The 11864-nt window shown below is 45.1% G+C and overlaps 1 protein-coding gene across 1 annotated transcript in view; it reads right to left on the bottom strand.

Moving 5' to 3' along the window:
• Window positions 1-1030: 1030 nt before the first annotated feature.
• The window catches only part of LOC138945811 (uncharacterized), a 116753-nt gene continuing 105919 nt past the window's right edge, over window positions 1031-11864 (bottom strand). The window contains exons 5-11 of the mRNA XM_070317320.1: window positions 11771-11864; window positions 10480-10612; window positions 9817-9975; window positions 5909-6137; window positions 5435-5570; window positions 1838-3645; window positions 1031-1149 (exon numbers count right to left, since the gene is read on the bottom strand). The exon at window positions 11771-11864 is cut by the window's right edge and continues 43 nt beyond it. Coding sequence (XP_070173421.1) covers window positions 1031-1149; window positions 1838-3645; window positions 5435-5570; window positions 5909-6137; window positions 9817-9975; window positions 10480-10612; window positions 11771-11864 — 2678 coding nt within the window. The remainder of the gene's footprint in view (window positions 1150-1837; window positions 3646-5434; window positions 5571-5908; window positions 6138-9816; window positions 9976-10479; window positions 10613-11770) is intronic.

The following is an 11864-nucleotide window of genomic DNA, read 5'->3' as shown; positions in this document are numbered from 1 at the left end:
AGTCGCGTAAGGCGAAATTACAACATTTAGTCAAGCTGTCGAACTAACAGAATGAAACTGAACTCACTGCATTTTTACAGCAAGAGCGTATACTCGTAGCATCGTCAGTCCACCGCTCGATGCACAGGCAGTGAAATTGACAAGAAGAGCGGGGTAGTAGTTGCGCTGAGAAGGATAGCACGCTTTTCTTTATCTGTATTCTTTTTAACTTTCTGAGCGTGTTTTTATTCCAAACATATCACATCTATATGTTTTTGGAATCAGGAACCCAGAAGGAATAAGATGAAATTGTTTTTAAATCGATTTCGGAAATTTAATTTTAATCATGTTTATAATTTTTAATTTTCAAAGCTTGTTTTTAATCCGAATATAACATACTTATATGTTTTTGGAATCAGAAAATTATGAAGAATACGATAAACGTAGTTTTGGATCGTTTTATAAAAAAAAAATGTAATTACAATTTTCAGATTTTTAATGACCAAAGTCATTAATCAATTTTTAAGCCTCCAAGCTGAAATGCAATACCAAAGTCCGGCCTTCGTCGAAGATTGCTTGGCCAAAATTTCAATCAATTTGATTGAAAAATGAGGGTGTGACAGTGCCGCCTCAACTTTTACAAAATGCCGGATATGACGTCATCAAAGACATTTATCAAAAAAATGAAAATAACCGTCTGGGGATATCATACCCAGGAACTCTCATGAAAAATTTCATAAAGATCGGTCCGGTAGTTTAGTCTGAATCGCTCTACACACACACATATACACACACACACACACACACACACACACACACACACACACACACACACACACCACGACCCTCGTCTCGATTCCCCCTCTATGTTAAAACATTTAGTCAAAACTTGACTAAATGTAAAAAAGACCAACAGCCTTTATCTTGATCGTGTGTGTGTGTGTGTGTGTGTGTGTGTGTGTGTGTGTGTGTGTGTGTGTGTGTGTGTGTGTGTGTGTGAGGTGTGCGTGTGGTTGTGTGTGTGTGTGTGTGTGTGTGTGTGTGTGACACATTACCTGAGCCTGCCATCCCTGTGAGCCAGAGAGGCGGGCGTGAGGTCCTGTACATGGATGGTGCTGACACCTCGCGTTGTCTTGCGAACCACGTTGATCCCCACAGCGTCCTCTCCCACTGCCAACAGAGCACACAGTTTCACACACACCGCACACTTCTTCAACTATCTTTTGGTTCAACATGTTGTTTTGGTTGTTTTAAGAGCACAAGAACCACACTTTTCCATCCATTGTAATGATCTGTCTTATGTTATGTCAACAGTTCTGAATCAGCTATCTTACGGTTCAACTGTTCACGATTCTGAGGGACGTAATAACCAAGGTTGTATGGTGTGTGTGTGTGTGTGAATGAGCGAGTGTGTCCGTTTGTCTGCGTGCGTGCGTGTGTGTGTGTGTATGTGTGTGTGTGTGTGTGTGTGTGTGTGTGTGTGTGAGTCAATGAGCGAGTGTGTCCGTTTGTCTGCGTGCGTGTGCGCGTGTGTGTGTGTAATAGTTAAAATTAATATTAAAAGTCCTACGGTTTTGAGCCATTAAGGACTTGAGTGTTTGTCCGCTTTCAGACAACATGTAATGCTGTACGTGTCCGTTTAAATAGTAGCTCTCGGTCTGCCTGTATGGCTCAGTCAGAGCTTGAACAGATCTCTTTCATAGACCTGGATGTCCCAACAGCTATGTGCAACGTCCAAAGGGCTTACGTACTAACAAGGTCTACTGACAATGCCTTTACATTCTCGTGCTATTTCTCACCTTTTCCCCGGTCTCGAACAGCAGTAAAATGCTGAAAGGACGACAGACAGTAATCTCACCTTTGTGCAGCAGAATGTCTAGGCTCCTCTCCATAGGATGACCCTCAGAGGTCTCCCAGCTATTCAACACGTCCTGCCGCGTTCCTGACGCATACACCACGGAACCGTTCTCCTTCCCATTGTCTCGCCTCTGCGTCAAGGATGCTGACCTTGTCTGCTGCTGCTGCTGCTGATGATGATGATGCTGATGATGATTATGACGAGGATGGCGATGAGGGGACGCAGCGTCTACTGAGCTTCCGGAAACCGTCACCTCACTGCTTTGATAGCGGAAGTAGGACGAGGAAGAAGAAGGGGACTGTTCAGCGAAGAAGTCTTGCTGCTGAACGCTGTGATGGTGGTGGTGATGAGAGAAGGAGGGGAGCGGGTGGAAATGAGAAGGGGGGAGTTGAAGTTCCGGATGGCGACTGGAGGTGAGCAGAGGGTTGGGCTGCATGGCTAGGGTGGCGAAAGTCTGGTTGTGGAACATCCTCAAGGCGGAGTCATCCAGAGGTCTGGCCGGGAAGGCTTGGCTCAGCGGACTGGACGAGAAAGGAGCGGGGAGCGGGGAGCGGAAAGCGCTACCAGAGAGAGGCTCGATGCGGTAGTGAGAGGCGGAAACCCCGCTGTTGGATTGCTGGGAGTTCGAGTCTGGTCTGTTTTCCGTGTACGTTGAAGGCTGAGCGTATTTGGATTGGGAGGAGTTTGACGCTGTGGTTCCTGGTTTTGGTGGTGTTGACGAATTAGCCTGTGACGCCACTTTGACGTCATTGTTGGTCCTTGATGATGACGACAGCTTGGGCAAGGTGGAGTAGCAGTTGTAAGGCATGGCGCCTTCCGACAGCTTTCTGGGGTAGAAACACGACGGAGACATGGAAGTCATAGGAGGAGGAACAGTGTTATTGTTACCACTACCATCCCCATCCAAAGTCTGTCTGCTCGAATTTGCTTGACCTCTGTTTGGGGATTTGTGTCGAGATACGGACGCAGAAGGATCTGCAGCGTTCCTCTTGAGAGCTGGGGACTTGACGTCAAACTGCTGCCTGTCTTCTCGCACCTGATGCCCCGTCCTGTCCACAGAGATTCCCTTCAGGGGTCTGCGGTTGGAACACCCTGATGATGACGACGTGGATGACGTCTCGCTTACGTCACCGCGAGGGAAGGGAGGCGTCGGGGATGACGCGAACTGAATGACGCTTCCGTTCTCCTTTCGGGACGAGTTCTTTGTATCCGCTTTTACCACATGTTGTCGACCGTGATGTTGTTGCTGTCCTTCTGATGCCCGAACATGACCGTGCTTGCCCAGGAAGCGTGAAATCTCTGACTCAGAATCGTCCCCTCGTTCACTGCCACTCCCACCACCACCTCCTCCTCCACCGCTAACCTTTCTATCATCCACAAGAACAGGCAAGGGTTTGGGCATAAGCTGGGGTCTGCTGCCACTCCCGTCAGAAACAGTCCTCAACACTTGCTGATGTGGGCTCTTGCTGCTTCCCTCAGAACCACTCCTGACTCCTTGGTGAGGACTCCGGTTGCCTCCTTCAGCCTGTCTGGGTCCCTGGGAGTAACTCCACGCGGGGCACTTCTCTCCTTCCTTGACCGGCAGCTGCTGGCTTCTGAAGGGCCCAGAGCCACACTGGGGGGAGATCCTCTGGATGGGGATTGGGGGAGGGGGGCTGTTGCTCCGGTGACCGGAGTAGGTGTCAGAGATGAAGGATTCCAGAGAGATGGGGGACTCGGAGATGCTGTTCTGGGGAGTGTGTCGCGGGGAGTGGCTGGGAGTGGATACGGGACTCCCGTCTGGTGAGGGGCTGGGTGTGTGGCGAGGGCTGAAACAGACAATACAGTTTTCTAGATGAGCGAACGTGTACTATTCTGCATGGCTTGTCGATTTCACTGCCTTTGCCGCGAGCGGTGGACTGACGAAACTACGAGTATGGGGTCTTTGTGAAAAAAGCAGTGCGTTCAGTTCCATTCTGTGAGTTCGACAGCTTGACTAAATGTGTTATTTCGCCTTACGCGACTTGTTGTTCTCTCCATGATCCAAATCATACAAGACTTGTAGATCTTGGCAAACGTGTGACGAAAAAAATAGATTTGATGACGTTACCCGTACACGTGCTGAAAAGTCCACATCTAGATCTGTCTAAGGCCAAAAAAAAAAAAGGTCTGTTTACGGTAACATAGGCCAAAAAAATAGGGTCGGTAGGTCGGGATTTTTTTTTTTTTTTTTTCCCTCCAAAAACCCATATTTTTACGTTATTTTGCAAAAAACCCAAGATTTTTTTTTTTCCCCAAATGCCCAAAAAAAGTCTAGGGTCGCACAAAAATAATAGGGTCGGTCGGGTTACCGTAAACAGACCTATTTTTTTTTTGTTGGCCTAATGAAAGCACTTAACGTGAATCAAGAAAACAGGCTTCTGTATATACTTTTGTCTTCTAAACAAAAGGTTTAAGACATCATCATAACAAACTGTATTATCTCAAAAAGAGAATTTCAGTTGTGGTGTATACATATATATACATATACGTTTAAATACGTTTCCACATAAGCCCCACGGAACTGATTTCATACAATGAAAGCACGCAGCACAGCAGATACTCTCGGAAATTGCAGAGATCGAGTCTCCTCTTGTCTTAAAGGCACAGTAAGCCTCACGTAAACCATCACAGATACTGTCAGGCTTTTACACACAGTACAAACACCCTTCCATTTGAACGCTCACCAAACGGGAACATCCTAGGTGCCCTCCGTAAAGAGCGAGCAATTTTCAAAGAATTTATTTTTGCGTGGTTTATCTTACCCCTGAGCCATCGTGAACCCGTGTGATCAAGTTTCCCTTTTTCACAATGTAGTCGTTAGTTAGTAATTTGAATGCGACTCGCTGTGAGCTTATCTGCAATAGCACGTTATTAAGTACCTCTGACTATGCACGAAACAAACGGCTGTGGTTCACAAGAACTCTAGCGATGGCTTTTGACTGTTCAGAGGAACTGGCGATAGGTATAAACCGTCGTCTGCTACGAGAACCACGACCTTGTGTGACCCTGCTTCCGGGCTTTTCTTTTTTCAAACTTTCAAAACTTCGAATTGTACTGATCTTGTCTTGATGAAAAAAGAATTCTTTTATGATTTAAGAATGTTTGTGTAACAAGCTGTCAATCTATTATTTAGATTTTAAAAGTTAGGTCTAACGCCAAAACGCACCACGGTTCGATTGTCTCTGACACTCTCTCCGCAAAATTAATTCTTTGAAAATTGCTCGCTCTTTACGTAGGGCACCTAGGATGTTCCCGTTTGGTGAGCGTTCAAATGGAAGGGTGTTTGTACTGTGTGTAAAAGCCTGACAGTATCTGTGATGGTTTACGTGAGGCTTACTGTGCCTTTAACTTAGAACCTTTTATAATAGCGAAGCACCTTAGTACTGTCATTAACAAATTCAGCTACTGTTGTTAGTCATGATACTGAAGCAAATAGAGTGGCCAGTTGCGATCGTTTTTTTCACGCGGTTTTCACACAAGAGGCGGCTGACAGACTGCGTACTAAAGATTACGATAATTAGAGAGCTAAACGGGTATAGGCTAACCAAGAACGACATGAAAGCAACTGCTCTATACCTGGGGCAAGCGGACGTCCTTCTGGGCAGGAAGGTCAGGGTGACCTTGCCCCTGTGCAGACTGCGGAACATGGTGATGACCTGCTTGTGGGTAAGACCTTCCAGTTGCTGCCCGTTTAACTCCGTGATTTCGTCACCTGCAAACAGTCATAATGACAACTATGTGATCAGATTTTGTAATTCATATGTGAAAAGTATAAAACGCCATGAGAATTCATTCCCCACCTAAAACAAACGCAAAAGAAGGTAGATTGATAAAACCTCCTGGCTACTGCATTAAGAAAAGTCTTTAAAACAACAATAACAGCAAACAAACAAAACATGTACACATAATAAAACAAAATCAAACAACCCTGAGACTTTTTCTATTGCAGATAGCTGAGGATGTGTATGCCCGAATGCTTCAGTCGTCATGTAAGCCTGTCTTGAGCATTAAGGAGGTTTCAAGAATCACGAGAAGCGAATTAATTCCTACCTTCTTTCAGCCTTCCGTCCTCCGCCACCGAGCCAGAAGGGAAGATCCTCCGTACGTAGATGCCCATTCTGCCACGGTTCGAATCCGTGCCGCCCACAATAGTGAACCCTAGACCCTTGCCTTTGGCTCCCTTGTTGACCGTTATGGTCTGTGGTGGTCCGAATTTGGACCGGGCTATGCCTCCATTTAAACTGAACCTATTCTGTTCCAAGTCGGCTTGCTGGAATTTCTGGAAAATAGGAGAAAACAAAATTAATGGATGTTTGTCATTTGCATTTCTGTTTCAAGTTGACTCGTTGTGATTTCTAAATAAAGAAGGAGGAAACGGAAATAATATGTACTTTGAGACAATACCTACATTCTAATTGGGTGTTTTTGAAAGTGGCCAGCTGGAATTTCTGATGAAAGTATAGGGGGAAATAAAACGAATATTTTTAGCTTGTACCTCCGTTGAAACTCAATCAGTTCTGTTCCAAATCTGCTTGGTGGAAGTTTTGAACAAATGAAATAATGAATATCCCGAGGCTTTACCTCCGTTGAAATTGAAGATAATTCTGCTCTGTTTTAAGTCGATTATTTTGGATTTTAATAAAAAGAAAAAGAAACGGAAATAACGTATATTTTTGGATCCGAATATAAAACTCCCTTGCAACTGAACCTGTTGCTACGTATTTTCAGAGTCGGCTTGGTGAGTAGGAACAAACAGAATTGGAAATAGTGGATATGTTGAGCTGAGGCATATATCTCCACTAAAACCGATTCAGGTGCTGTCCTGCACCAAGTTGGATTGCTGGAATTTCTGATAAACCGGTAGACACGCGCAAACTGAAATGAAATGTGACGATTAGAAATTAAATGACGATTTAATGAACAAAGACAATCGGTCCATTTTGACAAACCTAAATGAGTACATTTGTGTGTGCTGAGTATGCGACTCGCACATTCAGACGGTTCTGTACTTTGGTTTTATGTAGACTAGCAAACATAATACTGTCCTTATATATCTTCGTACTAGTTCTCCAGCACCAATCCATGCTTCAGCCAAATTACGCAAATTGTATACCTTCTCGTGCGTATTGTTGGTGGGTTATGATTGCTTTCAGTGACAGAAATGGTGACTAATAGCACCCGGGTATCAAAACAGACATACACCATTTTTGTTCTGAGGTCATACGCCTCTTCTTGACATGTTTCTTGACATGTTTCTTGACATGTTTCTTGACATGTTTCTTGACATGTTTCTTGGCATGTTTCTTAATGATACCGCTCACACAAAAAGCTACCGCGGCAGCTGTGAAACGCACGTACAGAGACATGTGCAGATATATATATATATGTGCTGACAGACACAGACATATACCGAAGGCAAATCTACAACCCGACCCCATCCCAAAACACCCACACACACACACAAACGCACGCACGCATGCACGCACGCACACACACACACACACCACACACACACACCCCACATACACACACCATATGCACACACACCACACACACATACCCATCACATACACACACACGACACGCACACACGCACGCACACACACACACGCACACACACACACACCACACACACACACCACACACACACGCACACACACACACACCACACACACACACCACACACACACACACACACACACACACATTTGTTTACTGAGAAATTCAAACCCCTCAGCACGCCTCAAAGCCATGTTTTTTCTCGAACAACATTCCAGAGATGACAAATCTTCCAGCAAAACAGTCAAAAGTTTGGAAAAGTTAGGTGCACTTCTCGTGATCTTGTGAACGTGACTCTCATTCCAACAAATCGATATATGCTCCAGAACTTGAAGACAGGGGCATCGCCTGAAGGTGACATTGCATCGACTTGAAACCAGTATGCTTTACTCTAATTGATTTGTTTCGACCTTGCCGATGGCTCTGCCGACAACATCGAAAGTGTCCACAGAGTGGGCCCTCTCCCACCACTGAAACAGGGATGTACTGGGCATTTCTTCGTCATTAAAATATTGCTTTTTGTCTTGTTGTCAATATAAGGAATCAAAAAGTGTCCGATTCATCTGGGTATCATTGCGTGCGCCTCCTTGTCATGAAAGTACATGTATCAAATTGCTCTTAATAATAATAATAATAATAATAATAATAATAATAAATGAGCATTTATATAGCGCAACATCATAACTTTACAATTATGCTCTTTGCGCTTGACACATTTAAAATTAAAACACAGTTATACAAGCATTTACATCTACATTCATAGTCAACAACGCTTAATTAAAAGCATACACCATCACACATACATTACAAAAGATTCTTCCACTGACTAAGTAATAAAACCATGAATAAAATAGGTAGTAAAAAACAAGGAAATACCAGCTGAACGATTGCACTAGCCTTTTGTGTGTGTTTTACCACGATGGTATTCAATTGTTCTGGGAATTATTGCATCTGGGTTAAGGAAAAAGAATGCCCGTTTTCATTTTTTTTGGCATTAATTTTCAAGAACGTGCTAATAATATTAATAATAATAACTTCCTGGACACGGGAAAAAAAAGCATGCAATCTATTTACGTGACCATTCTATCAGGACAGATTCCCATGTATCCGTTTACATTTCAGGATTTGTCCTTGGCTTTCAAGACAAAGAAAGACACTTCTCAGTATCTCGATCTTTTGCACAGAGGAACACGCTTTTCTGCAGACGAATATCTCAGATAACGTGCATACAAATCCCATGACAGCGCTTGAATACTTTGTTTATGTCATGATCTTTGTCAGTAGGCACCAAGATACACAAAATGGCTCAAAGGGAAGCACGAAGTATATCATGACAAGAAATTTCGCATAGAATTGATTCAATTTCTTTTCACCTGTCAAATTATACTGTTTTGGTGGCGCGTTTTTCCAGAGCACAAGTGTAAATATCGGGGGGGGGGGGGGGGGGGGGGGGATTTGAGAGTGCAACGGTGTGAATAATCGACGATGAACTCATTTCAAATAGTTTTCCGCGATGCTAGACCAGGTGATCTTCTCTCCATCCCTCCATATCTATTCCCATTCTCACTCTCTCCCTTTCAAAATGCTTTTGATGCTTTGTCTGAAGCAATGGATGCAAATCCGGTGATCTATTTCCTCGCTCCCCCCCCCCCCCCCCCCCCCCCACCCACCAAATTCCCCTCCTTCCCTCACCCCCTCCTTTCCTTTTATCCTCTCCTTCCAACATTCCCTCCCACATACCTCCCCACTTCACCACCACCTCTCCCTCTCTTTTTGCTGTCTTGCAGCTTTTAACAGCCCAAGAAAATTGGATTTACAGCTTCTCCTCGCTTGACCTTTGGGAAGCATCTCGCCCTAGCAGGACACGCACGCGTATAAGTCACTTGACTTGTCGCTGCCCTCTCCAATCTTAACCTTTATCGAACACATGTATTGCCGTCCGCTCAAGAGACGTCAAGAAATTGTCGGGTCGTGCTTTGTACAGAGTATGTGGGTATTTTTGACTGTGCGTTTAACTTGCTGCATACGCCCATTTCAGAGAGCAGACACATGCGCTGATCGGAGATACAGAAATACACACAGACAGACAAACACATAAAGCATGTGTGAAGGTGGACACACACAGACACAAGACACACATAGACAGACAGACAGACAGACAGACAGACAGACAGACAGACACACACACACACACACACACACACACACACACAGACAGACACACATACGTACACACACTCTCGCTATCTCTCTCTATTTCGCTCTCTCACTCACACACACACACACACACACAAACACACACAAACACACACCCACACCCACACACACACACACAAACACTAACACATACCCATCCCCCAAATGTCCAACCCCGCCCTCCCTTTTCAAATAAAACTAACCTCAGCAAGTTCCTCCCATCTGAGGACGGTGCCAGAAGGTGTCTGCGCCGTGACCTCAGGGATGGACGGCGACTTGCAGCCATGGTCCATGCTGGGCGGCGACTTCACCTTAGGGCTGCTGGGTAAGGGGGTCCCTGCGATCGACGCAGACTTCCTCAACTGCAAGTAATAAGATTGGATAAAGTATAGGGCAAGGCGGCTTGGAATCATCATCATCATCATCATCATTAGCACAAACATCTTCGCCATCGCTATGAGCAACAGCGTAGTTATTGGCATCGTCGTTGTCAATGGCAGCATCAGCAGCATCAGCAGCATCATCACCATTATATCCGAAGTGACAAGTGTGTTCACAATTAGGTACATTTAAGTTGGATCATCATCATCATCATCATCATCATCATCATCATCATCATCATCATCATCATCATCGTCATCATCAGCAGCAGCAGCAGCAGCAGCAGCAGCAGCAGCAGCAGCAGCAGCAGAGGAACTCACCTTAATGGCTACGACGAAACTAGGTAGGCCTACACTACGCAGAGCATGCACAGCTTCATGATGCCTCAGTCCTACCAAACTCTGTCAGTTAATCACAAGACACCACGATCACCAACAAGATCAGCAATATTGTTACCACCAGCATCAACCCTTTCTTTAGCTTACCTTGGTGGCTACAACGAGCTGCACGAGACTGGGCGCACTACGCAGGGCGTCCACAGCCTCTTGGTGTGTCAGTCCTACAAGACTGCGGCCGTTGATCATCAGCAGCTCATCGCCACGCTTCAGACGACCGTCCCTGCAAAGCCACGGGCACAACAAACAAGGGTTAATACATTTCGACGACACTGGTATAACAATCGGTGTCGTGTAAGATCACCACCATCACAATTATTACGTGAACGCAACACAATATGAGGCAGGGCAGGACCGGCCGACAGAAAGACAGACAGACAAACAGGCAGGCAGGCAGGCAGGCAGGCAGGCAGGCAGGCAGACAGACAAACAGACCGACCGAGAGACAGGTAGACAGACAGACAGGCAAACACAGCGAATAATGGTGTCAACATCGAAAGATACGTCAATATTTATTTTCAACACATGTATTTGCAGCCTTAGTTTGCGTATTGATTCTTACTCTTCCGTAAAGCACGCAGCGGCGACAAAACCCTTTGAGACTTCACCTTAACTTCAACAGGAACGACCGTGTCATGAAACCATTGCTACTAACTAACATTTTACTGCGGAAAGCAACAGCTGTGACCTTGCCCTTGATCATGGCCTTGGTCTCGGTGTATGTCGGCCTTTGGGGTTGGAAATAACAGTACAAAGTTTCGCCCACAAACAACACCACGCTTTGTAACGCTTCCTTTTAATGTCACTGCAATCTGTCGCCATCATGACAACAATAATTACTCAGTCGGTTCCTGCTCCTCGTTAATGGCCTCACGAAAACAACACCTAGTTATACCACAGTTTGTCTCCTGCCCGAGGCTGTTAGTGGGGATCGTGACAAAAATGCCAGTAGTGTCATTATTTCAGGCTGATTATGCTTTGCGAATGAGACTAGTTAACTGGTAAGCCTGCGCTCAGGCACCTAACTGGTTGATGGAAGTTTTTCTGAGCCTTTCAAAATCATTAAAACATACCAAAATCAAGTTCCACTGTATGAGCTTTGAATCTCCAATCACACTCCTTGTATCAATGCTTAGGTAAAATAAAAATGTGCTAAAAATGACAGCGCTTGCCAAATGGAAATGGATCAATATACCGAAAGACGTTTTGAATGATTATTTGTTGGTTCGAATGTTGGTTCTGCACATGTGCGGTTCATTTCACTGAAATTTGAATTGTATACCCCCGAACCCCCAAAACGCGTCATGGTTGACAAAACAAATGGAAAGATAGGTTTCGTCTCTTTAGAGTCAACAAAGACACATTTTAGGGCCTTAATTACCTGCAGGCGGCAGCGCCCTCAGTGACGGCGGCGATGAAGATGCCGATGTCTCCCTTCTTGCTGCCCTTGCCCCCCGCGATGTGGATCCCCAGGC

This window comes from Littorina saxatilis, linkage group LG1 (genome assembly GCF_037325665.1).
Source record: "Littorina saxatilis isolate snail1 linkage group LG1, US_GU_Lsax_2.0, whole genome shotgun sequence".
Taxonomy (NCBI): domain Eukaryota; kingdom Metazoa; phylum Mollusca; class Gastropoda; order Littorinimorpha; family Littorinidae; genus Littorina; species Littorina saxatilis.
The sequence above is the reverse complement of the archived record's forward strand: the minus strand, read 5'-3'. Positions and strand labels throughout refer to the sequence as shown.